The sequence below is a fragment of the Plectropomus leopardus genome, chromosome 2, assembly GCF_008729295.1.
Source record: "Plectropomus leopardus isolate mb chromosome 2, YSFRI_Pleo_2.0, whole genome shotgun sequence".
Classification (NCBI taxonomy): domain Eukaryota; kingdom Metazoa; phylum Chordata; class Actinopteri; order Perciformes; family Serranidae; genus Plectropomus; species Plectropomus leopardus.
In genome coordinates this window covers 23,739,420-23,767,191 of record NC_056464.1, presented here as the reverse complement: position 1 = coordinate 23,767,191, position 27,772 = coordinate 23,739,420, and the positions used below count along the sequence as shown (strand labels likewise).

General features: G+C 39.1%; 1 protein-coding gene across 1 annotated transcript; it reads left to right on the top strand.

The window, feature by feature from the left end:
- The first annotated feature begins 1,159 nt into the window (after window positions 1-1,159).
- shmt2 (serine hydroxymethyltransferase 2 (mitochondrial)) lies at window positions 1,160-27,353 on the top strand. The gene is made up of 12 exons (XM_042505699.1): window positions 1,160-1,272; window positions 9,858-10,049; window positions 12,765-12,844; window positions 14,342-14,542; window positions 14,757-14,838; window positions 17,599-17,721; window positions 20,644-20,783; window positions 20,998-21,160; window positions 21,270-21,369; window positions 23,215-23,370; window positions 24,004-24,111; window positions 25,514-27,353. Exons 1-12 carry the CDS (start codon window positions 1,240-1,242, stop codon window positions 25,639-25,641), a joined length of 1,506 nt encoding a protein of 501 aa, XP_042361633.1. The 5' UTR covers window positions 1,160-1,239; the 3' UTR covers window positions 25,642-27,353.
- Window positions 27,354-27,772: the final 419 nt, after the last annotated feature.

Sequence of the window (27,772 nt, the reverse complement as noted above, 5' to 3'; positions counted from 1 at the left end):
TCCCCAGCTGAACTCAAACCTGCAGTTCATGGTTGGCACCATAAACCCTACATCACCAAGTTACTTCACTTGTTCCTGCTGGCACCGGGGCTTGGTGCAGTTCTCAGCAATCATTGGGCAGATTCCAAAAACAATGAAGAAACCAGTTTGATAAACAGAATCAGACAAGCAAAGTCACACAGACATAATCGTGTTTACTGAAAAATTTGAAGTCACACTTGACCTGACTTGTCTTGTGTTGCTTTGGGAGGCAAAAGTGATGTAAGCCTTTACCAACTGCAAGATAAGATAACATTAAAGTTATAAATGTTAATTAACCTTTTAAGCCTTGATCTATATTAGTTTTCGCATGGTGCGTTCAGACACCTTTCACAACTATTTCAACCTTTGAAACCTGAGCAAATTGGTTTGATTTCTTAAAAAAAAAGGCAGTCAGCAACTTGGCATAAAATGTTCTGCAAATTGCAAGAAATTATTTAAAGGTGACAAGAAGATTACCAGAAAATAAGCTAAAAGAGAGAGAGAGCAAGAAAGAGAGAGAGAGGGAGGCAGAGAGGGAGTGAATTAAAGAATTAGATTATATTCATAACCATCAAAATGGTTTACTGAAATGAAGTTATTAAAAAACATTTATTATTTTTTATTTAACACTTTATTGTCATCCCATTTCCTGTTTTGTTTTTCTTTTATTTTTTGTGTTTGTTTTATTTTAGAACTTTACACTAATTTATTTATACTAATTTCTTGTTAAGTTGCTCATTGCCTTCTTTCCATTTGCACAAGTTTCAAAGGGTTAATGCATTCATGCTTTTTTCTCTGAAATGAGCAATATTGCATAAAGGAAATACATAATAGGATGCTTTTATTTTTTGTAGGCCTACTTCAAGTAGACTATGAATACTTTGGTACTTTTAAGCCTACAATTTGAAATGCAGGACTCTTACTTATTACATAGTTTTTTTTTACATTGTGGCATTTTGTTTTTTCTAAAGTTAAATATCGAAGTACTTCTTCCACCACTGGAGTATAAATGAATAGCAGATGCGGTAATGATGTGTACTGTGGGCCACACAGCTGGCTTGTGTAATTTCCTCACATTCTCCTACATTTCCCATCAACCCTTGCGGCAGGATAAACGTAACTAGCCGTTGCCAACAACTTTAAACAGCCCTTTCGGAGCCTGTCAGCGGTGTGTCGCCTGGCTGTGCTGCTTCTTCGTTTTGCCTGAGACCTGGAAACATGCTGTCCTTCGCTTTTAGACAACTCACACGGGTAAGGGTGTCTTTACAAAGTGTTTCTGTGTCATGGTCTTATTTACGGTGTGTTTGAGTTGGGTAACTCGGCGTTTCTGTGCGGTCGAACTGTTTGCTAGCTCAGCGTCAGTGACTACAGTCATGGGGGTTTAAGTTGCTCACCTGTGCGTTAGCAAGTCACAACATTAAGGTATTTTTGCGACAGTTAACCACCAACTGTCGTTTCCATCTTGCTCCTGTTGCTTTTATTGACGTCTTTCGTGGTCGTTGGTTAGCTGATGAGCTAGCAGGCTAGCTGTCAGTGCAGGTTACATAGCTGCAGCTGCGTAATGATGCAACAGCAACTGCTCCGTTTCATCATGTGGGAAATCATCACCGCAGTGAAGTCCGGCGCCTTTCTTTCTTTTACACGCCTTTTGTGCTTTACAAGTTTCTGTAACTGCATACAATTGTTCTACAGTCAATTAGCATCACAGACGCTGTTTTTTTTCACTTAAAGGGGTTACATGAGTTCAAGTGAAAGACTCAGCCACTGTAACTATGCAGACAATGTAAGATGAGGTTAAAAGACAAAGATACACTGAGGCCCCTCAATAACGTTCAAAGTGCAAAATGAGGCTGAAAACTGCTTCAGGGGCCCCAGGAAAATATTAACCTCACACTGTTACATAATTATGCAATAGATAAGTTTGTATTTTTGTTAAAGCGGGGGTTATTGTTTCAGCAGGGTCAGCAGATTATTGGCTATTGTTTTACTACATTACTACCTTATACACCTAGTTGCCAGTTTATCAGATAACTAATATCAGAAAACTAATGATGAATACAAATAGGCTATTGAATCTATGCTAGTTAATATAAATGATTTGGGAAAAAATGTTTGAAACATTTGTAAGTGTAACAAATAATAATTCAACAGCACCACAGTCTGAAGCCACCAAAATGACTAAAAACGTGAATGAACCAAATCCAACAAAAACTGAACATTATAACCTTTAAGTATTCATTGCAATGACATAAATGGAACCTTAATCTCCAGTGAGCATCTTTGACGCCCTGCTAATAATTTAACTTCAACATTTTATGGCTTATAGGTTGCTTATAGGGTTGCTGCGATATATTGGTTTTAAGGTATACCGTGATATGAAAGTTGACAGCTATCATACCAGGTACATTTGCTTCTCTATGATATAGGGGAAAAAATGCTGGACAGAGAATCTCACTTTTTTTTTTAAAGTTATTTTCAAAAGGGAGACTCTTTATGCCTACTTCCGTTAGAAAAAAATGATTCAAGACTTAATTATAGTGATAAAACATTTGTTTAAATAAATCAGAACCTTCTGTTTTTATTTCTTTAGGGGTCATTCTGACTGATAAAAATAATAATTCTGTGATATTGTGAAATGGCAATATTTTCTGAGACAGTTATCGTACCATCAAAAATATCATACTGTTACATCTGTAGTTGCTTAACTACAGGACTGCATTGTGCAGTGAATTGTACCGTCTAAATTTTATGTCGCTTCCCACTATAGTCTGCACCAGAAATACCAGTCAGGTTTTATTATGATTTATGTCATTGTGTTCAACCAATGAAAATGCCATTGTAGTGATAAGGCATGTTTCCAAAAAAATGATTTCCCTAAATAATATTGTTTTCAGCAAATGTTAGTTGTTAACGTTAGGCTATTCAGTGAGTTGTGATGTTTGGTAGGATGATGTGCAATGTTATGAAAGCTTGGTGTAAGTGCCACACATTTCAGAGGTACGTATGGTGATTCATGATTTTAAATGTATTTTATATAGCCTACTGGAGAACATTTAAACTTTACAGAATTACATCATGCTTAATGACTGTTTTCCGAGTGTTTACTTACTTGCAGGAAGTCGACTAATTTAAGGTAAAAAAATTCAGTTAAAATGTCAAGAGAATTACTTTTTCTGAAGATCCCTAACATGCATTTTGTTTCACATATTAGTTGCCCAGTAATCACATTTCAAAGTTAAAAAAGTTAAATTATTTGACAGCTCTTTTTTTAACAAGATGGTGAGACATTAGGGTGATGGAGGTGTTTGGGGGAAAAGTTCGTTGAGGGCTATTAATATCCTAATTCTGAACTTTATGAAGTGACCCATTTTGGAGGAGATAGTGCAGATTTCATGTAGTCTCTCAGAAACAACTAGGCTATGCCAAGATTGTGCCAGAATCTTGTGGCATGCATTCAGACCTAGTTTTATAAGTCACTGTCAGTGTGTTTGAAGTTTCCCATTAAACTGAGTGATTCACATGCTTGCATGCTTTTCCTGTTGGTGGTAATTGGTTAAGTGTGCATCTTCATTAGATTTCAAAAGGTAGCACAAGACTCTTATTTCTCTGTGGTTAAGGCACACAGTGTCCTCATGTGATCTGTATATGAGAGATAGATTTCAGTCCTTGTGCAGTTATTTCTTGTTGCTGTTGACATACATTTTTTATGAGGACAGATTTTGGACTGGTGGTTAGAAAAGGGGAGCTCAACTTTTCTGACTTTTCTGTCTTAGAGAGTTGGTTATCTGTTGCTGTGGCCATTGTTTTCAGGATTGCTTTGGCCGTTATAGGGTGTTTTCTGTTAAATAGGCTACTTGCTGCAGGCAATGGATTCCAAAGATTCCAGTTAGTCAATTAAATAATTAATCAACTCTAATCCCATTAGAGAAACATTTCTCCCAGCACTAGAGGCTATATAAGCAAGGTGCTCCATGGTTACTAACTACAGTACACATGAAAGTAAGAGCGCAGTGATGTTTGCGACATCTGAAATAGTTGTATGTATTTTCTTAAGTAACGAGAGTTTAAATACAGGTTTCCCAGCAACACACTTACAAAAGTTTTTCTAATCTCCTTTCTTAAAATGGCTTAGAAGTTTTTTCGGTGTCACTCTGAACACAGCCCGTTTGGCTTCATCACCTCCCTCACTGAAACCACAAGAATTCCAATTTAATGCTTTTGTACACAGCAGTTTTTGACATAACATAACACCGTCCCAGCAGAGTTATTCTTCAGCTATTCCAATTCATTTTTATTCATTTAACAGAAGCATAACAGGATATTTTCCAGGCCTGTTTCACAGCTTGATCTATTTTTTTCAGATCAGGGTTCCCATGGATCCTTAAAAAGCACTGAATTCGTTAAAATAGAAATAAGACTTTCATTGGTATCAAACTTACTTAAATCAGTCTTTCTAATTTTGAAAAGGCATGGGAAGTAGGACTTATAAATTATCCTTTTCTTTCATTGCATTGTAAAATCTGAAAATAATTGGTAACATCTGTTCTTTCAAAATTACCATATGCCACTCGCAGGATAGTGGAACCACCAACACTTGAGTTTTGTTTCCATGTGGGATGCTCAAAGAAGAGGATTCACTTTCTGCTATAGCTAGTTGTCACTGTAACCTGGATGATGTGGGGAAGTGCAGATTCAACATAAATTGGCTATTCAACCAGGAAATGGCAGCAAAAGTCAATACACAGCTCTATGTATTTTGTGTGAAAAGTTTTTCAAACTGTGCACGAAGGGAATCAAGCTAGTGGAATCCTAGATGCAGAGTGAAAAAACACGATATCACAAAGTAACTCTGCAACAAACACCAGGTACTTCCAAGTTCTTTTCTACCCTCATCTAAGCCGTGCGACAACATTTTTTTAAGTTTTATAATAATACTAATACTAATAAGCTTTACTTATAGAGAACTTTTCATACAAGGAATGCAGCTCAAAGTGCTTCACAATAAAATATGCAACACAAAAAACAAGATTAGACAATCAAAAGACAGTGGGTAATAAATAAGGTATAAGTCAAAGTAAAAAGTACAGAGACCAGCAAGAACAGTAAAAATACTAAAAAGAGAATTGATATAAAATAATTTAAAAGAATTTCATTAATTAAAAGACAGTTTAAAAAATTAGGTTGTCATTTTAAAATGTTCACAGAGCCTGATTCTCTCATAGTTATAATAACTATAAGTTTTATGTTATAAGAAACATTCTGGCAAAATTGTCTCTTTCCCTAAATAATAGGCTTTTGTTAATGTTTTTTATTTTTTTTCTTCAATGCAGGTTATTGTAAAATTGTCATACATTCATCTCTGAATGGCATTTAAAAAGTATTAAAAGTCTTAAATCTAACATGCCTTAAAGCAGTATTTCACCGATATAAAGAGAGTCCTTACATAAAACTAGGATGTCTATGCAGTAGATAGAAGCAAATACTTTTGAAATTGGTGCTACATGACCAAAAGGAAACAGAGAAAAAGGACACCTTTGCTCAAAAGGTAGACAACCTACAACTACCAGAATGCCCTGCACCATACCTGACCAGTGAACGCTGCCACTCGTGGGTGACTTAATGCGTCCCCGTCTATTTGAAACAATAATTTGGCAGCCATCAAGAAACAATCTTGAATAACAATTAAACTGTAAGCTAAAATATGTCAGTTAAAACATTTGAGGCAAGAAATAAGCAACTCAGTAACAGAATCTTTGTTTGTATTTGATCAGCACTGCTTAGTTTTGACGTTTGATCACAGTTTCTCGGCCCCTGTTTTACTGTGCAGAAAGTACTATGGCGCCCACTTCCTGTTCATAAACTCCTGCTACATGGCATTAAATGTATTTCTAAAAATATTTGAGGCAAGACATATAGGCATTATTGTAATATAATCCTGATATATATTCAGCTCCGTGTAGTTTGATTTGATTCCTTGATATGCTTTTATACTGTTTGTGTCCGCTGCAGTGGCATGGTTGGCTGCTATACAAAAAAGTACAGCCTGTAGTTTGAGCAACAGTCCAGATACCATCAGGGTGACGTGTTTTGCATAGATTTGCATCATCTGGGAAAGGTTCGATCTGGGGGGTTAAGTTGGTTGGAAATTGACAAAGTATCCCTTTAAAGGAATATTCCTTTAAGATGCAGAAACCCTGATTTTACAGTGAATTCAACAGAACATTGATTTTCTCTCCTTTTATTGGTGAGATGATAAAGTGATAACACTTTATGACTCATTAAGCTGTGGCTCAAAATTGCTTTCAGGTGGCCCAAACAAGATTTTACAAGCAGAGAAGTATTTCTATTTGTGATTGAACAAACCATACTTAACAGAGACAATGAGATATTAGTGGGAACATCCGGTCAATGCCAACATGACAGGTCGCAGCATGAAGCTAGACTGCCTGAGACGCCAGGATGCGAAGAGTAAAGCTCTTTCACCATCATTACCATCACCACAAAATGTATCGTTCCACCGCCAACACCTCCTGAAGATTGGCTTTGTTGCTGGCATTGGTTAAGTCTCTGATTGTCACCCTGACAACCCTTTGACCCGTATAGAGTGGAGTCGCCCTGGACTCAGCCTCCGTCCCTTCACGCCTCTTCACCCCATCCAGATTTCTCAGTCTGGTGTTATCTGGACTGAATCACAGGGCAATTTGTAACGGACAGCCCTGCTATTAGTCAGTGACAGAGAAAGAGGCAACTACGTGTCAGTCTGACGGATGCTGCTGCCCTGTTGACACTTCTTCTCTCTAACCTTACATATCTTCTTTTTTTCCTTCCCTGTTTCTTCTCTCTAGTCTCTTCTGTTTTGTTTCTGTTACCTTGCTGATTGTTGTTTGGTATAGCCTCTGATGGACAGCAGTCATCTGTAAAATTGACTCGCCTCAGGAGCTGCTTTAGGAAATGGGCGAAAAAATGGGCGAAAAAATAATACCGAACGAGGATTAATGAATTTTCTTTCTTCCCCTTTCTTCTTCGCCGCCATTGGTGTTTGGGCACAGATGTTTGACAGGGAAGGTAAACTGCCAACAATTACCTTATCATTGTCACGCAGTTGCAGTGCATCTGTGAGTCTGCCATTATTGCATGCTCGGCACTCAGGTTGATGTGGCCTATCCCACCCCTTTTCTCACAGCACAGTTTTCGTCAAGTTCACCTTCAAACGACAGCATCATCTGTCGCCTAAAAATAGTCCCACTGTGACATATTTGCTGCTTGCATCTTGGCTCAGATTTTTCCTCGGATCAGTTTATTTTGTGTTTATTAATTAATCTCCCGTAATGATCAGGGATATGAGGCAGGAAAGCAGAGAGGCAGACCACAGGGATTGACCCGTGTGCTGTTTGTGTAACCCTTTGGAGCCAGAGAAATTTGGTTGAGTTGTTTAAAAAAAAACATGGGGAGAGAAGGCAATAACAGACTTGGTAAGAACTGTCCCACAAATTTAGATAATTAGATTACAAAGAATAAATATATATAAATCTATATTTATATTCACTCTAATTTATATATCTGATCATATAGTTATAATAATTATGTTATGGAAAAACATATGGCCATGTTAAGTTGCTCATTTTCTTCTTCCCAAAAGAAATCTAACCAATTTGCTCAGGTTTCAAAGGGTTTGTTGTGAAGCCCAGTGCTGTCCCGTTTGGACGCCATGGAAGTGATATCCATGACAAGATGAAGTATAAAAAATGCCACATGACTGCTACTTGGCTGAGTGTGCATAACAGCGAAGGGTTAAATGACGGGGACAGGACGAGAGTGGGAAAAGGAAAGCGGGGATGAAGGTGGAGGCACGGAGGAGGATGGGGGAGAAGCACCCTTGTCTGTTTTGCAGTCATCAGTTGCGCTATAACCGTGGCAGCGTTGGCTTGCGTTCGGTTTTTCTGCCACTTCTTTCCCCGGCCTCGGTGGGTCCCAGCAGAAGCGCAGACAGCGAAGGACAGTTCCCGTCAAGATTTAATGACCCGTGTGATTTCTCAGCGAGGAACTTGTCCTCAGAGGCAGCCCGACCTGTCTCCCTAGGCCCTCATCTCTTCCAGAACCCAAAGGGGGGGCCCTCTCCCCTTTTCCACCATCAACACTGCCACCAGTGACAGAAGGCCAGAGTAGAGACTGTTAGAAATCGGCCATTAATGTGCCAGTCGCCTCCCCTGGTGTGTCACCACTGCCCCCTCTGCAACCCCAGGGAGCAGATGAAGAGGCGGAATAGAGAGGGGGGGGGCCTAACAGCGATGAAGTGGATAAACTATCTGCAAGCTATTCCCTTGGGATAAAGGGTTTTTTTTTTTTCAAAAGATGTTGAATAATGAATACATGGTTGGTCAGGCAGCATTTATTATTTGTGCCCAACATTAACATTCTTAATGTTTTGTCTTAAAACGTGTAAAACCACACAGTTGGTCGCTAGATTTACAGTGCAATAAAGCCACTACAAAAGATGAAGTACCTGAACATTTTTTACACTACGTGGAATTAGCATTTTTTCTCCTCATATGGGTGTCCTCAACCAGTCCTGAGCATTGTGTTAATTGCTTTTTAATGGTGCTATTAAAGGGAGGTTGTCCCTCACACCCCAGCACACCTGTACAGATGACAACTATATGTTGGCAGTGGTAGCATTGATCTCAACACAGAGTCATCATCATATTGTTGATTAAATGACGGAGGAAGCCAATTTGTTCCGAATGCAATCAACCTGTCAAGGATTTCTTTTTTTCTAAGTGTTCCCCTGCACAGTGCCCTCCGTGTTGATTTTGGTTTATAAAGGGAACATTAGCACAGACGAGCACATATAGCTGTAATACAAGATAATCTTCAGGTGCCTACACAGGTTTTATATTATCTGTGCAAAGAATCTACACTGTGCCAAGCCAGAAAAAGAACCAGGGTTAAAGCCAGTATAGGATTCATGCTTAACTTAAAAAATACACAGAGACAGTGAAAATTGTATGAACTCTACACACTCACATGATGAGGCATTGCAGCAGCGGCAGCAGCAGCAGCAGCAGGAGAACTCGCCAGCTCCAGTCCAGATTAGATAAGCAGGAAGTGCTGAATCTGTTCTCTATATGCCTCCTTCGGTACACTGAGGCTGTAAAAGTCAGTCCCTCAGTTTGTAGAAGTGCTGATAGAGGCATAATTGAACAACCATGCTGATTATTGATATCATGCAAACACGCCAGTTTCTAATTATACTGCGCTACATATTAGGGTGTATGAGGAGCACAAGAGGGGACTTAAAATGTCTTAAAGTTATTCAGGACAAATCAGGGTGTCACCTCAAATACGTGAACTGATTGAAGACATTCTGTAGAAAAATATTACTCCATGTAACATGTCTCTTCATTATATTCTGGTCCTGCTTTATAGATAATATCTCCAAAATGAATGTTTTAATTTTATTCCCCTCCTCTACACATCCACATTAAACAATATATATTTTCTCATCTTGCTAAATATCCCTGATGATATCTTAAATCATCTAGCTGCAGCACATACCAGTCCAACTCTTTAACTGTACTTTTAATAAAGCTTTGGTAATTTGCATACAGTGGTAAGTTTTCATGAGATGGCAAAACTTGCAGAATGAACAAAAGCTTCCTCAAACTAAGTTAGCTAGTGTCAGTCCTCATGAGACCCATTAAGTGCAATGATCCAGTATTAGGAAATGTGCTTACAATAACTGTTATATCTATGTCGAACTAATAAACTCTCAATTGATTCTTTCCCCTCTCTCTCATCATACCCCCCCAACCCTGCCATTTCTCTTCTGCCCACAGCCACTGTGCCAGCGAGCCCCACTTCGTCTCAGTGTACGTGGCCAGCAGTCGCATGCGGCCACCCGCACAGTAGATGAGGATCGTCCATGGACGGGCCAGGAGAGCCTGGCTCAGGATGACCCAGAGATGTGGGATCTGCTGCAGAAGGAGAAGGACAGGCAGTGCCGTGGCTTGGAGCTCATCGCATCTGAGGTAAGACATCTTGCACAGATATGACTGATGTGATGCTTGAATCTCAAGCCTTATTATAAACTTCCTTTCTAGATGTTATACAGTATAATTAGACAATTATGTCTCAGACAATGACCAGATAGCCTAGTACTGCACAGACATTTTGTTGTATGTCTTGATTTTTCAGCCAAGGACATTTTTTGGCCAGTACATTACAAAGGTCGGCATGGACTTAACATGCTGGCAGATACTTTACTTTTTATCTAATTACAAAGTAAAATAGTTTTCATTCAGTCGGTCTTTATATACAGAACCATCCTTTACCATTTTGTATTGACTGAGTTGACTTACTTTTAGAGAAAGACAGTCAGTGTAAACAGTCAGTGCCTGTAATAACTGACAGCACATCCTCCGTATGTTGGCAGTGCAGATAGCTGAGAATCACCTCTGATTAATGATTTGTCATAATGAATGAATGAATGATTCTGGTTGTATTTTTCCCATATTACTGCTGACAGCATGTTCAGAAAAGCCTTTATCAGGGGTTTACCAGAGCTCATACTGTAGATATTATAGTAGATACAGCACATACAGTACAACAAATTATGTGTTGCAAAGGAATTCTTTGCTCAAATTTATTCCTCAATCATCTTGTTGTGAAATTTGCTGTTTTTTAAATGTTTTCAGTGGCTTGCATGGGCAGTGAAACACTCCAACATGCAAATAATCAAACGGATATCATGAACTCTGACAAGTGTTTTTTTTGGGGAAAAAAATTCAAGTTATTCAAACTTCTTTAATAGTGAAAATGGTCACAGGATGCAGCACTCTGTAAGCAAGGACAGCTCAGTTGTTGCAGAAACATTTGGCTTTACTCTTTGTTTTCATTCCAGGGCTGTATGGTGTGAAATGGAAAAATTTTACTATTCAGAAGAGCAGAAGAGGTTTTATCTTGTGTTCTTTCTCTCCCCTCCTGTTTCTTCTTCGCCACAGTAGTTGTTCAGTGGAGTATATCAGCCCCCTCACTACACAAAGCCTGACCGCTCTAGTGTGAGATAAAGCTGATATCTTCATTCTGCCTCCTCCCCACCTCACCCTGCAAGGCACATCACAGTACAGCCCAGGCAGGCATTCCTTGAATGAAAAGACATACATTTCACCACACGTGTCCACACACACACACACACACACACACACACACACACACACACTTACACACTTCAAGACAGTGAGAAGCAAATGCATTTCCTTTTGTAATGTATGCACAGTCGTCGGCATGACAGACGGACGCAGCAGAGAGCTTTTACTGGAGCTGTTATCTCCCTTGATCTCCTCTTGGCTTCTAGGTGAAGCATTAGCATAACCACACACACAACACTCACACACCTCAATGTGAGAGAGAGAGAGTATGGAGACAAGACAGTTTGTATTTGTGTGTGTTGTGTCAGACTTCATTACTGGCCAGAGTGATAATGTACAGTAAGTTGATTACAGCTGTGTGTGGTGCTATTGTCTGAACCAAATATCACCTTGGGGACAATAAAATATGTCTTATGTTAAGTAGTACAGTAAGAGTTGTGTCAGGAGGCCATGCCATAAGAGGTATCCATTGTCAATTACACAGTCTGGGTTACAGACACGTTTGCAGTTTATGTAACAGATAGTCACTTCAAGTTCATTTGTATAGTTCAGTACAGTGCAGTGTTTAATGGGCTTTATGGGGGATTTTTCTCAAGTATTTTTGGTGCTCATTTCCAATGTGAGTTTTCCTACATGGTATATTTTTTTTGTTTATTTATTTATCTTTTTTTGTCACTTAATTTTGGCAAAGTTGGGACAGAGGTTGTTGCAGAAATTTTTATTTTTTTTTATCTCCAGCATTAAAAAAAAACTTCTTCAGCTACATATTAACTTAAAGTTGTAACAGTTAGTAATAACTGTGGCAGCAGCTCATGATTGTTTTTATCATTGATTTTTAAAAAATAATATTTGGTCCTTAAAAAGTGTCTGTGACAAACACAGTTTCCTATAGCCAGAAATGACCTCTTTGAATTGTTTTTCTAACTAACAGTATAAAACCCAAAGATTTGCAGGTTTATTATCAGATAAGACTTCATTTAAAAAACAAAACAAAACATAGCAATATAGTGTATGAAAATACTGACCAAAATTGGTCCAGCTCTAATGTAGGAAATCCAATTTTAAGAAGTTAGGAAATATAAATCAGGTGATAAGCCTGTTTTAAATGAAAATAAAATATGTCAATAAATAAGACCACTATCAGTTACTGGTATTGTGTATTAAACAGAAATATTTGACTTGTCTTTTTCATCTTCCAACACACGGACAAGATATGAAGAAAAACTTTTGGGATGTGATAATACTCCTTTGCAAAAAACATACTCACAAAAATTTGTTTTTCTTGAAAAATGCTTTGCAAAACGATTTTAAAAAGGCCACACTGATGTTTCTCAGCATGTGCAGAAAAGTTTATTACATTATCTTGTATCCTGCAGTAGCGAGGCGATAAGCATTGTGAAGTGCAGAGTGTTAGTCTATGGAAGTCCAGAGGTTCAATACTGTAATGATTGCCTTTAGCTGGAGGGGGATTTCTCACTATCACTTAACAGACTTTAATTTGCCGTCCTTGTCCCTTCTGTCCACTAGCGCCATTGATCTGTGTGTGTGTCTGTGTGTGTGTATGTATGTGTGTTTGCTTATGTGTTCCCACCACAGAATTTCTGCAGTCGAGCCGCTCTGGAAGCTCAGGGCTCCTGTCTGAACAACAAATACTCGGAAGGCTACCCAGGGAGAAGGTGAGTGTGTTTATTCAGCCACACCCCTGGCTGCAGCTTATTAACACTGTTGATATTCTCTGCTTTAGGATATTTGTTACACACACACACACACACACACACACACACACACACACACACACTCATAAATACACACACACTGATTTATACTGTGTTCTCTAGTTTGCCCTATAATACTACATGCCAGCCACAAAGGCAATAATCCACAGCCTCTGCTTTGCCAAAGAAGATTCCTGAGGGGATACATTGGAGGAATTCGGTGCCCAGGCTGATAGTTGCATGTTTTCTATTTCCAGTGTTCCTATTTTCTATTATTTCCCCTCAGATAATTCACGTTTATCAGCAGCAAACAGAGAGCTGACATGCTTTGAAATGCTTCTCATTTGATGCCTTTGATTCCTGGAATACAAGCCTACCATAAATCTCCCTCCCACTGAATGTGCTTTTAGTTTTAATTCCCCCCCCCCCCCCCACAACCTACTCATCTGCTGTTTAATGTAATGAAACAAAATGATGATCTCATTGAATGAGTAGTTCGTACTGTAGCCATCTGTTGCTCCGTCATCTGTAATTCCACTGAAAAGGTTTGATGAGTGTTTTCACCTGAGATGGCCCAGATCTGCTATGCTCGTTTCAGGATAACGCGCATCTAGATTACTCTAGATGTTAGTGACAAACAGCGCCACATAAATGGTAAATGTAAGATTGGTAACAGACATTGCTGATATGGGCTGTGACTACAGAAACAGAGTGTAACGCATCATACTCTGAAAACCATCCCTACTGGAGGGGGAAACAATTGCCACCACAAAATGCAACCAAGTGCTGAAACACTAAAAAAAAAAGCCTGTAACATTAGATCTCAGCATGTCAAAGGGTTATTTTAGCGCCTTATGTCTATTGGAGAGGAAACGTTATCCTAACAAACTCAGTATTTTCATTCTATGTCAGTGTCCCTTCTCCTTACATTGCCCATCTTGATAAAATCCTCCCACTGAACAGTCAGATGTGAAATACTTTGATATTAACAACTATTTGATCAAATAACCAGGTGAGATCATCATTCAACCCCACAAAGATCGAAATAGTAAACAGAAGACCAGACAGCAGACAAACAAGGTTAGAGACCAGCTGGTGAACAAAGTGGAGCATTCAGCAGTTAAAGAGCCAGATGTTTCTCCAAATAGTTGGTAGACACCAAAAACTGAGGCAAAAGAACGTGAAAACACAACTCCGAATGAATGATTATGTCCATAGCTCCAAACTGTTGGATGCGTAAATAAGCAACTGAGTGCTAACAGTTCTTACATACAATCACAATCTTAAATATCAGTTTAAAAGGTGATGATGTGTACATGTTGTGTTCATAACTTTCTTGTACTTTCCCCAAGTGGCTAAAAAAAATCAGTTATTCAAGCTTAATCCAGCAGTTTTTTTGTAGGAATGATGCATCTTTGGGTGTCTTTTTTTTTTTTTTTTTTTTGTCCATGCCCTCAGGTACTATGGTGGAGCAGAAGTGGTCGACCAAATTGAGCTGCTGTGTCAGAAACGAGCCTTGGAGGCCTTTGACCTGGACCCGGCTCTGTGGGGTGTCAACGTCCAGCCGTACTCTGGCTCCCCCGCTAACTTCGCTGTCTACACCGCAGTGCTCAACCCCCATGACCGCATCATGGGTCTGGACCTGCCTGATGGGGGACAGTGAGTGGTTACTGCTGCCTTCTTTTTATTCCTAACCTGCACTGTGTTAGTTATTTTTTCTTATTCTCACACTCTTCCAGGCTGCCTCGGTGTCTTTGTTGATCTACAGTAGTATGTCAGAACCTGAAGAATCAAGTTGTTGGCATTTGAATATTATTGATTGTTTTTGTTGCCTGTTTTTTTTTTCTGTCTGTTTACGTCTTTATTACCACAGTCTGACTCACGGCTACATGTCTGATGTGAAGAGGATCTCAGCAACCTCAATCTATTTTGAGTCCATGCCTTACAAGCTAAACGTAAGTAGAGACCCCTACTACTGACTTCAACCAACAACAGTTGGTCAATAACGATTGTGGACTGAATTGGCATTGGAACGGTGATAAAAACATGTTTTGTCAAAGTGTTATAAAAGCTGTGAGGCAGATGCAGTTTTGAATAATATTTGTTAAATATGTTTCTTATATTCAGATATTTTTGATCCTATCTCAATGTCAGATAGGGGAGTTTTCTTCTCATGAACTGACCACGATATGAACCAGTGCGGCTGGTCAGAGCTGCTCATGTGTCAGGGGCTAACGGTTTCTCAGATGTCTGATACTTGCAAGTGCAAAGTGTTGCTTTATTTCTGCTGCAGCACACTTTCAGTAGCACTACTGATCATCTCTACTACTTTGTCACTTTTTACCCTTTATTTTGAATTGTTGGGTGAAGTAGGAAGTTGTGCTGTCTTTTATAGTCAAACTGCACATTGTGACACTTTGTGTGAATGTATAAGATGTTGTGCGCTGTACTTGCAATTCACTGTAATAGGGATGTAGTTTGTGCATGTAAGCCTACTATTTGCCGCCTATTTCCGATTGAATTCTCCTCCTCTTCCAATATCTGTGTGTTACTATTTTGCAAGGGCACTGTTGCTGTGTCTTGGGCTTTGTGCTGCCCAAAACAATTGTGACTGTTTTAAGAAATACAATCAACTCAGAGTGATTGTTTCGCTTAGTGCGGAATTATGATGGCTTCGGCCAAACCTTTCTGCAGGGCTGGCCACAGCTAAAAGGAAGTGTGGAGATTGGTCTGGCTATATAGGACTACTCTAATAGTGACAAGGAGAAAACCGTTAAAAGACTATATAAAGATCATTGTGCAACTGGACCACCAAAATGTGTATCATATGTGCTGCTCACACTAAACCACTGATACTCAAATTGTTTATTTTTTAATTTCTAAAATTTTTTGCAGAGTCCACTTTTCCAAAATGACAGAAGTTCACGGCAAGTTCATGAAAAGCACAATTAGTTTATAAATAATTAGCACCTACCTCTGTAGAGGGGTGCTGGGAATCCTCCCCTGGCACTTAAAAAAACCCTGAAAACACTATTTTGATGCTTTTTATCCACTCTGGCAACTTATTTACATTTTAGGTACGAAAAATATCCCTAGTGTGAATCAATTTATATTCATTCATAGTTAATTAAGAAATGGGTGCCAGGTGAACTGCCAACCAATCACGGGCCAGATTTGCAGGGGCTGCAGGTTGAGTATCAGTGCACTAAGCCATACTTTTGTTTTTCCATTGCTATCATTATGTAGGCAATGTAAAATATTATTTTAGTCAGACTCATGAGTAATTATCAAGTGGGAAAACTTGGTCACACATTGGTCGTTTTGATTGAACTAAACAACTATTTTTTTTGTTTTTTAACTTTTGCTGTCGTTGACTAAAATAACAAGAAAAAAAGAAATTAGAAGTAAGCACAGATATCTTAATTTATGCCAAATACTTGACTTAGTCTTTCCTCTAAAAACAGTTTATTAACAGGATATTAATTTAAATAAACAGCACAGAGGAGACAGATGTAGGAGAAACGCTGTGATCCTTTTTTGGAAAATCCTGTTTGTATTTGTGCCCCCACAGGGACGACGCAAGGCAGTGTGGGTAGGTGCTTGGCGACAGACGGGCATAAACACAGGTGTTTTGGGCGATATACAGCCTCTTCACTCCCAATACAACCATATAGTCCTGTTAGTTTAGTATAATACATAAACATTCAAAGTGCTGCAGCAGTGAGATCTGTACTACCACAGTCCCTCAGATCTGGGTGCATTGTGTATTAGTGTATAGTATTTTATTCCTGGGGTCATAGTTGTGTGGTGGTGTTGGTAGCAGCTGATGGATGGCCATGAGAGTCTGCATGTCCAGGCCTGCTGATGTATGGGCAGGCAGGACCCCTCTGCGAGAGAGATAATGGGAAATCGACAGGCTGGCCAGCACCACTGGCTCTGTCTTCACAATGAGCAGCTTGATGGAGTGAGGGGGCATCCATAGATGTGCTCTGGAGATGGGAGATTATCAGGTTGTCTAAATAAAGCTTTCCCTCCTTCTTTTCTCACTTCTTTTTCTTGTCTGCGTCTCCCTTATTCTCCATCTTTTCTGTCTCTCACTTTGTTTTTCCGCTCCATCCTGCTCCTGATCTCTTGCCTGTATTGTCTCTCTCCTCTGATGCTTGGAGGAGTTGAGGGGTGAAACTAGAGGTTCAGGCACAAGATGCACTGGTCATTTGAGTGTTCCAGCCTGATCCCATTTCATGTGACTCGGCGTACATCCTCCGAACAATAGATTGCCTAACATGTAGCTCAAATTTTGTATTTCAATTTAAAGAGCAGTCTCCAAACCAACGTCTGATCTGTCTGCCTCATCATACCACTTGAGTAGATCCCTGAAAGGTTGAATTAGGATAAGTAGGGGTGCATTACGGCAATTGCTCCAGGTTGAAATGTCTCCCTTCGATAAATTCCTTCCCCTTTTAAGGTAGCCAAAGTACTTCAAATGCAGCTGCTTCAAATGAGCTTCAAATGGAAAAAAAAATCTTTTTTCCGTGTTGATATGTTTGCTCTTGATCCTCAAGATATCTGACAACTCTTTTTCATCCTCTCATGTTCCTTTTTTCTTTCCTCCTGACCCATACTCTTCCTCTAATGTTCTCATATTCATCCTACACTTTTCCTCTTTTTCTTTTTCTCTCTCTCCTCAATCTGTCTCCCTCTTCATCTCTCTGCAGACTGCAACAGGACTCATAGACTACGACCAGATGGAGATGACGGCCAAGCTGTTCCGGCCCAAGCTCATCATCGCTGGCACCAGCGCCTATGCCCGCCTCATTGACTACGCCCGCATCAAGAAGGTGCACGGAGAACTCTCTTTATTCAAAACTCACCCAGCTTTCACCCCATCTTTCTCTCTGTTTGTGTGCTCAGCTCTCCCTCTCCCTCGACCTGTTTTCTCATCTTGTATTATGAAGGTCAGACCATCTTATTTAAAACTCAGTCGACCTTTTCCACTGAACTGCCACACACACCTGCTCCTCTCACTGACATCGCCAGGATCAGTCCCAACCACATCTTCACTCATTTCTGTCCCACAGCAGAAACCTGCCTGCTCTAAATACAGAGCGTTCACTTTCAACATATCCAAACCATTTTTAAAGTTTTTTTCACACTTACACTCGACAACACAGAGGCTTTCTCTTGCCTACTTACCCGAACCAAACATGGACACTTGCACTGACTCACACGTACAACAGCAGCAACTTTTAACTGCACACTTCACTGCTCTCTTTGGCGGTGCACAAGAGGCCCCTTTATCTGTTTTGTTATACCCACCCGCTGACTCACTTCATTCACTCCATGACTGCTTCCCTTTGTTGCAGAGCCCCACTTTAGCTAGTACCATCAGATGGAGTGTCCCGCCATTACAGAGCTGTGTTTTTATTAAGCACCATAACTACTTTGCCACTAGGCCTGAAGTGGGGCCATATTTTCCCCCTGGCATGTCTCTGTGGAACTGTTCACTGTTTTATGGCAGAATCTGCTGGGCCGGGCTCCTCTCCAGACTTTTCAGTGTTGTGTTACCTAGATTGGAGAATGCTTTTTTTTTGTTTGTTTGTTTGTTTGTAATCTGAAATTTGTTTCACTATCGGCGCTCATCAGCTCCTGCACATCACCCTCTTGTGTTCTTTACCCCCTCCAGTAACCCTGCCATCTATCCTGCCTTTTAATCTAATAAACATGTGCTGATCCAGTTTAGATACGAGAAGAAGGGAGATTGTCATGATAATGAATATTAATTGGAGCACTAAAAAGATTGTTTACTGCTCTGATCATTTGCCAGCGAGTCATTTGCATGTTAGCGAGCTATTTATTGTCTGTGCCTTTTTCAATAAATGCTGGCAAGAGACGGCAAGGATTTACTGAATTACGCTGTAATATCTCGGGCCTCTGAAGACTGCCGAAGAGCGTAATAATACCAGCTCCGGTTTGATATATCTGCCCTTTGAGATGATAGGTAGTGCTTACAGATGTAGAGTTAGTCATCGAATCTTTAACCGTGGGGTAAAATGTAAATGTATCGGCGCTGAGATATTTTATCTCACACTTTTTATCTCACATTTTAACTTTTACAGCACACAGTCAAATAAAATACACAGCACAGTTTGGTCACTGATGACACAGAATGAGGAGAGTTAAAGCATGTAGTCAAGTTTTATTGTAACTATAGTGGTTCCTGGCACCACTCTGTATATCAAGAATAATGTATGCAAATACAGAGCAGTTCATAGATATTTGGACAGTTCACATTTTTGCTTTGGGCTCCAGACTCTGCCTTTGAAATCAAACAAGTACTGAACTGCTGACCTTAAGCTTTATGGAGGATTGAGTGTGTTCACAACTATAATAAACAGTGCAGGACTGTTGGCCCCCAATTAAATAAAAACATACTGGAAAGTAATGCTTTGTATTGGCAAGATTCTGATTATAAGAAATAACCATACAGGGGTTATGATTTAATAAATCATGATATATAAAAGGATACTGCAAGTACTGCAATATAGAGATTAAATCTAATTTTAGGAAAACTGTGATAATATAGAGAACACACCACCTCATGCATAAAATATATGTAAAAAAAAGGTTTTCTGTGTATAAAGATGGAAAATGCCTCTCCACTTCCTTCCACAATTACAAAAATGACACCGAAATATTTGAAGCAATAGTCTGTGCAGTTGTTATCTCCATGTTGCCTTGGTTCTTCCCATAAACACACCCAACCAGATGTGAACAGTGCCAATAAGTGCGAGCACACCGATTTGTGCACACAGCTGTCTATCATGTCATCAAGTCTCCTTTTTATTGTTTCAAAAAACAAATTAAAGCCAAACTTATCAGAAAAATGAGCACTTGAACAAACACCACTGTGTTAAGAACTACCTAAAATGACAGAAAAACAGAAACCATCTTTAGGGAAAATTTATTTGAGGTGTACTTTTTCCACTAACATGGAGGGGGCATGGTTTATGGCCTGTACTGCAGCCAGCCACCAGGGGGCGATTGAGATGTTTTAGCTTCATTTTTGGGGAACTGTCGTTTACTCCATAATGCATATTTATTATACAGTCTATGATTTAGATCAGTGGGATCTGTATTTGTATTTTTCGCAGTCTCTATAACATGCTAGTGATATTTTGTTGTGCAGGAGTGGAAGAATCAGATGGCTGAAGGTAGATAACAACACTGCTACCTGTCTATACAATGCTTTTGAGAATCTGCACAGTATCACAAAGCATAAAATCCTAAAGTTAGGAGTATCAAAATTTTCATACACCCCTTCTGAAAAGGCAGGTGAAGAGGTTTTTATGGTCACAAACTGAAATGTGAACCGATGACTGAGAAGTGTTGTTGAGGTTTTACGCTTTAGGTTGTTACTGACTGCAGCCAGTATGCAACGAAATATTAAAAGTTTACTTTATTGAACTTTTATCTGAACTTGTCATCTTAGTACACTATTGATGTGGATGCAATCACATTTAAATTAAGCTGAGAGTGAGCACTTCAGCCTCATATTCATCGTTTCATTTTAAATCCAATGTTCTCGAGCCAACCTAGAGTGTCGCTGGCTTAGACCTGACCACTTTTCAGTAACTATGATCTAAAGTGCAGTCAGTGTCATGATTTGGGGTCTTGTACCTAAAAGTTAAATGTCTTACCCTGTGAAATGAATTTTGAATCCTAATTTTACGTTCTCCTTTTTCCACCCTTTTCACCCTCAGCTGTGTACAGACATTAAGGCCTACATGCTCGCTGACATGGCCCATATCAGTGGCCTGGTGGCAGCCAAAGCCATCCCCTCTCCCTTTGACCATGCTGACCTGGTCACGTCTACCACGCACAAATCCCTCCGAGGAGCCAGGTAAGAGCAAAAGACATCTCATTAGAACTGCTGCACCAAACATCTTGAAAAATATTAGTTATTTTTTCATTAATAATAGTTACAGCATGTTGTGATTCCCTCCTAATGAGACAGCTGATGTACCATGGGTGGTAAGGATGAAATCTTGTTGGGTTTTAGTGAAAAAGAAAATAGTTAAAAATGCTTTGTCAGTAAATTAGTGTTTTCTGTCCAGGGCTGGCCTCATCTTCTATCGTAAGGGTGTTCGCTCAGTGGACAAGAAGGGAAAGGAGATCATGTACGACCTCGAGGACAAGGTCAACTTCTCGGTGTTCCCCTCTCTGCAGGGCGGACCTCATAACCATGCCATCGCCGGTGTGGCTGTGGCACTCAGACAGGTCAGCACAACACACTCAACTAACACACAATTTCAATTAAACACTATCTTTGTATTGATGTGTGTGTGTGTGTGTGTGTGTGTGTGTGTGTGTGTGTGTGTGTGTTCAGGCACAGTCTCCCATGTTCAAGGAGTATATCGCCCAGGTACTAAGAAACTCCAAGTCCATGGCCACAGCTCTTCTCAGCAAAGGCTACACCCTGGTATCAGGTAATCTAACTTGTATTTAAGTATCCTTTTTTGTAATTTCCAGGGAGACGCTGACTCAGCAAAGAAAGAAAAACACACAATACAGTAAATAAAGAGAAATGTCCTATCACAAAATGCAAATTATGCCCCCCCCCCTCAAAAAACCCCAAACAAACAAACAAACAGAAAAGCATTTAAATTCATGATGTGCAAATAGGCTAATGTCAGTGTAGCTGTCCTGTCAGTCAACGAAATGAAACCAGATGAAAGTGGTCACTTTCTGGTTGCGAGCGAGTGCTTGCATCTTGTACTGCATTTAATTCGCTGGCCTCAGCTCTTTTTTGATGTATAGCCTTCAGTTGATACCCTAAAAAATACAGACTTGTCATGTGCTTACACTGCAGTGTGTGCAAGCTCCCCTTTTTTTAATCCCGCTGTAGATGTTTGTGTAGAAAAAGGGTGTTGCATACTGTTACAGTCAATAGGAACGAGTAGTGTTGGTTACATCAATAGCTATAACACTGTGTCGAGCTGTAATATAGACTCAGTTTGCAGGTTACAAGGTACACCAAGCTGAAAATAAATGCTGTCCAAGTGTTAATTGAACTGTGCAATCATTTTTGAAGCAGTAGTTTGTGTGTGATGTAGCCTACTGTCTATATAAAAAGGGTGGACAAAATAATAGAAACATCTCTGCATAAAGCAGCACAGTTTAACAACACCATCAACTGCAGCCTCAGAAATGCGGTATTAGACTGTATTACCTGTATTATTACTTTTAGCTAAGTGCACCTAATAAACTGGTAACAAATTTTATACTAGATTATTATACCAGGCATACTGTATATGAAACAAATGCAAATAACCATAGTTTGAACTGTAAAAAATATCCTGTCAGTGAATATCCTTCCTAAAAATTGTCTTATATAGACTTACATGGTGAAAGAGACCTATGAAACTCAGCGCATACATTTTTTTTAATCCCATAATCATTTCATTATCAGAATTTGATAACTAATGGTGTAGTGGTAGTTGATACGGTGGGTGTCGCACTAGATAGATGGGTAAGATACAGAGGAGGAAGAAGGCATTCTCTCCTGTTTATTGATAGGTGGGTGTCCTGTAAACAGCCAAAGGAGGTAGGTATGTCTGGTAAACCTGCTTACTGCCTTAACTACACCACTGTCAATAACATTTGGAAAGGCTAGAGGAGCCACATGATTTAATTGATTTATCTCCATTTAAGTTAGTGGAGCTCTAAACTTAAAGTATCTGGCAAGGCCGGTGGGAATCTCTAGAGCTTCAGCTCTATGGGCCACACAGTGCGGAAGCAGTTCCAGTCATCAGTACAATTTGATAAATAGCGGTTTAATTTTTTTGACTTGATGACATGCTGAGCAACTTTCAATAGAATAGGAGGGACCCCACCTCCAAGGCTATATCCAGTTAACATTACCCATCCATGGTTCATTCATGATGGCAATCAATTTTAGTATCAGGATGTAGTGTAATGGCATTGTACATTTATCACAGAAAGCTCACTGAGCAAATAAGCCAGTGTTGCCCCAGAGTGGAGTAAAACTTAACATAAGTACAGCGCTCAGATAAACATGGACAGATGCATGACAAAGGAAAAGATTTAAAACATTGAGGCCCCAAGAACATACTGTCCAACAGTAATTTGGCTTCATCATTAACTGCATTTAGTTTACATCTTACAGCTAGCAGATCTAGTGACATTACCTCAGCCGTGTTTTTCTAAGGTTGAGGTGGTCCGATCAAAGGCTTAAAGGTGAAGTTTCATGTCTACAAATTCAGACTTTCCTCCTCTTCAAAAGTTTTTACTTAGAATGCTGAATATTTCAGGCGGGACCGACAACCACCTGGTCCTGGTTGACCTGCGGCCTAAGGGCATCGACGGAGCTCGGGCTGAGAGGGTGCTGGAGCTCGTGTCAATCACCGCCAATAAGAACACCTGCCCCGGGGACAAGAGCGCCCTGACTCCTGGTGGCCTCAGGCTAGGTGAGAAAGCTTCACATTACACTACATTTAGCTTGACTGTGACAAGGTCTTGTCATGTTTATTAGGGACATTATGAGAAACTACATAAAAAAACACGGTGCTTATATGGAGGTCATATTTACATTGCACTTAGCATCCTCTTCATATTTTCACGTTTTCAAAATGTAGCTCTGAATATGTAAATTAGTCACCCACCAATTAAGCCACAAGCACTGAGCAGATCATGATTAATTAAGTATGTTTGGGTTTTTAATCATCTTCCAGGAAGTTCAAGAGCACCACATCTACACTGCCACATTTTTAGCATTTTAGCAAGAAACCTCGCCTTAAGACAATGCTCTGTACTTATGACCTTCTTAATCGTTTTATTGAGATTTGGACTGCACCTCAGCGACCCATCGGCTATCAGCATCAGTGTTGCTTTGACACGTCTGGCTGTAGATTCATTAGAGACTTTTCAAAAAGCTCCAGAGTGCTGTTTTTTCACCCCCCAAAAACATACGGTTCATAAATAGAAAAAAAGTTGCAGGAAAATTAATTAGAGACAGTTGAACCTGTAAAAGCTAAAGGAAGTAAAAACCAGTCATTACTTGGTATTTCAAGCTGCAGATTTTGTGCTTCTCTCCATCCCAGGTGCTCCAGCTCTGACGTCCAGACAGTTCAAAGAAGCTGACTTTGTGCAAGTTGTCGAGTTCATGGATGAAGGCTTCAAGATCGCCTTCGACGTCAAGAAAAAGACAGGTGGGCCTGAGAGGGGAGACAGACTACAGTGCAGCCAAGCATGTGCCTCACTGTTTTGTCATTTATTTTTAAAACTATTACGGGGTTCCTGCAGATCCTTTAAAAAAAATTAAAAATCCATTAAATTAATTTACATAAAAAATAAAGCTTTAATTGGTATTAAAATGTCTTAAATCAATCTTTTGAAAACTCTAAAAAAAAACAAACCAAAAAACAATCTTACACATGGTAGGACGAAGAATTTTTCAAATGGTAGATTTAGAAGTTATTTGGCTGCTTAAGTCACGCTTGTGATGACTTGTTTGGCATTTCAGGCTGGCTTAAGGTCAAGTGGTCATGCAGTTGATCAGAATAAATCAAGCCGAATCAAGACCAAAGAGGCAAACTCAGATGAAATAATAAGCAGACTTAAACTATTTAGAGGTTTTACAATAAACATTAAAATTGTTGAGAACTGTCTCTACTTTGTGTCTTCAAGCTTCAAACTGAGCACATCTGTCTCTATTAATCGGCTGGAGAATCATGGGAAGTGTAGTCCTGTAATTTTATATGGTCTATAGAAGCCACCACTAGGAAGCAGTGTTTTTAAACTATTTACACAGAACAAAACAGGCTCTAAGAATTGGAAACATCCTTTCTTCTGAAATAATTTACCGAATGCCTCTTGCAGTGCAGAGGATCCACAGTCTGCTCGCTGTCTGTGCTCTGTGGACGACACGGGAAATGCAAATTCTATAACTTAAATTAACTTAATATCCTTACTGAATTTTAGGTCATGATGTCTGTTGGCATATTTTTATGGTACGTGTTATTGTTTTTACTCTTTAGTGCGCACTTGTGTAAATAAAGGGGCAATAAATGTTTTTATTCATTCATTCAACAAAAATTGGCTATTTGACCATGATTTTGCAGCATGGCTAAACCAGGCGATGCATACAAGGCAAACCAATCATGATGGGAATCAAGAAAGTGAAATCCCACAGTGAGAAACAAAATTGCCTAGAAAACTCAACAAGCAACAAATACAAAGTATTTCCCAGGTGTGTTCTACCTTCATCTCTGCTGCAATAAAAAAAAGTCATGTTTTACACTAAAACTTCTGGCAAAATTTTCCCTTGTTTCAGTTCTTTTTTCCCCTCTATTTTGGATATTTTATAATTGGTCTCAACTTTAATGAAGTGCTTCATTAAAAAAGTCTCAAAAAGTGTTAAATATGACTTGCATAAAGCTGTAGGGACCCTGTATTAGAAAGGCAACAAAACTACAGTGTGCTGTATGTTAAATTAGAGTGCTGGATACTGAAACATGAGTGAAACCAAAAAGCCAGATGGTGATAAATCAAAGAAAACAAACAATTTAAAGCTGAGCCTTTTCCTTCTCTCTTCTCTGCTTTCTTCTCCAGGGAAGCTCCAGGACTTCAAGAACTTTCTTCTCCAGGACCCAGAGACCGTAGCTCGCATCGCCGAACTGCGCCACCGCGTTGAAGCTTTTGCCAGGCCCTTCCCCATGCCAGGCTTTCACGACCATTAAACCAAACAATATCGAGTCGACGGGGCCATAACAGCCAGGTGGCAGAAAGCTGGCAGGGCAAGGGGAGGGAGAGATGTCACGGTAGCGAAATGTGTTTGGTGCCTGTTAATCAGGATAATTCCCGTTTTCATCATCAGATCTGGGAAACTATTTTTTTTTTTAACACTTCTTTGCAGTAATCAATCAATCAGTTCTTAGAAAAACTCGGCCTCCACGTTGAGGTGAAGAAACAATAAAATTTGACAGATTTTGTAGAGACAAATAGCCTATTTTCTATCGTAGGTGTAAAGATCTTTTTCAGTTGTCTTCATGCCGTTTCTTTAATGCGAGTGTGTGGGAGCAAAAAAACAACACGTCAAATCAAACAACAACCAACAGCTTTTTGTTTCTTAGACTCTGTGATTTGATTAGTGTGTAATTAGTGATTCCAGTAAGATACACTGAGAGTCTTAATTCTGTAAAGAGTCTGAACTAATGTCACTAATGTAGATATTCACATTGAGATGTGTGCGTGCATGATTCTTTATATGAAACCAGGAACACAAGGAGATTTTATGAGGTGGTGGGTTGTTCTGCCAAACAGTGTTGTGTTGGCCTTTAAATTTCTGTCAAGGAAATATGGTTGTAGATCCAATATTAACCCAAAATGTTGTCAGAGTATCATATTTGATGAAGTTAAACCTTTAACTTTGTAGAGTTTTGTGCAGCTTGTCTGCAAGGACAGATTGTACAGGAGGTGGACTAAATGGTTTTAACATCTTTTAATCTATTATTATCCAATAAAGCAACACTACAACTTGTGTTTATAAAAAATGTTTACACAGAGATGTTTTTTAAAAATAGAATATCATGCGCTTTCAGAAGCAGAATTTCACAGAGATGAGTGTAAGGATGCATTACAAAAATTATGTCCACCTCTATCCAAGAGTGTTAGTTTCTTTTGACACTGTTGCCATTGCATCTTCTTTTCCTTCCACAATATCACAGATGACAGATTTGAATTGCTATATATTTTGTTATAACAGGTAAATAACCAAATGGAATAATAACAGAAAAATCATCCTGGATTATTTTATACTTTAAGCGCGTTTACAGAGAGTATATACTTTTCTATGTTATTTAAAAACAATAAACCATGTAACAGCCATCATCTCACATTGATCTTAAGGTTTCCAATACCAGCGAAGTTGTTGATCTAGAAGACAGACTATTAATAGTGCAGTCTGCCTGATTTAAGTGTCATTTTTTTCACCATGGTGTTCAATGATGGAAACTGTGAGGCAGCTTGATTTGGAAAAAAACAGTATTTTGTTGTGGATCTGGCTCACAGATTGGAACAGTTGTCATTATCACTGCATCAGTGAGGAAGCAAGATTTTGGTTTGTGAAATGGTTGTACAGCACAATCGAGAAAAGGCTGTTAGAAATAACGTGGTTGTTTTCTTACTTTGCACAAAACAGCTTCCAAAGTGAACCAAATCATATGAATTATCCACATCAAAGTTTGTGACAGCCAGTAGAATAGACTAGCCAAAATAAACCAGTAAGTATTTTACTACGATGTTCATAAATCTTCTGTTTGTCTGTTATCATCTCTGATATGTTGCCAGCCTTTGTACATCAACCCAAGTTTGAACTAACTTTCTTTTACAGAACATTTTTATTAACATTGAATTAGCGTTAGCTGAATAAAATCCAATAATGCAAATGTAATTCATGTTGTGTTGTCTATCACTTGTCACAGACTTTGTCATAAGAAAGAAAAAAACATCTGGTGCAGAGGAAAATGTCATTCTTTTAAAATGATGATCTTTCAATCATGTTTGTTGTAATGTTGACTTTGATGGTGCGTATGTTATGTGTTGTAGAGAAAATGGGTCTCATTCATAAACAGTGTGCACAAATCTATTTATCCGAGTAGGAAGGTGGCTGAGGTGGGACTGAAAAAAACATAAAATAGATTTTATATATATAATAATAATTATTTTGTAAAAATATTTTCATTACTTCATATATATATATATTTACCTGAAAAAAAAGCAAAAAGAAAGAAAACAAACAAAAAAGGTACCTCAAGATAATGCTAAAAAATTAATTATTTTGTAAAAAAAAAAAAAAAAAAAAAAAAAATT

Excerpts from the sequence above, each read along its gene's own strand:
- shmt2 (XM_042505699.1), top strand. The coding sequence starts at position 1,240 with ATGCTGTCCTTCGCTTTTAGACAACTCACACGG. Across the intron at positions 14,543-14,756 it reads GACCTGCCTGATGGGGGACA|TCTGACTCACGGCTACATGT; the intron begins GTGAGTGGTTAC and ends TTATTACCACAG. Across the intron at positions 23,371-24,003 it reads TCCTGGTGGCCTCAGGCTAG|GTGCTCCAGCTCTGACGTCC; the intron begins GTGAGAAAGCTT and ends TCTCCATCCCAG.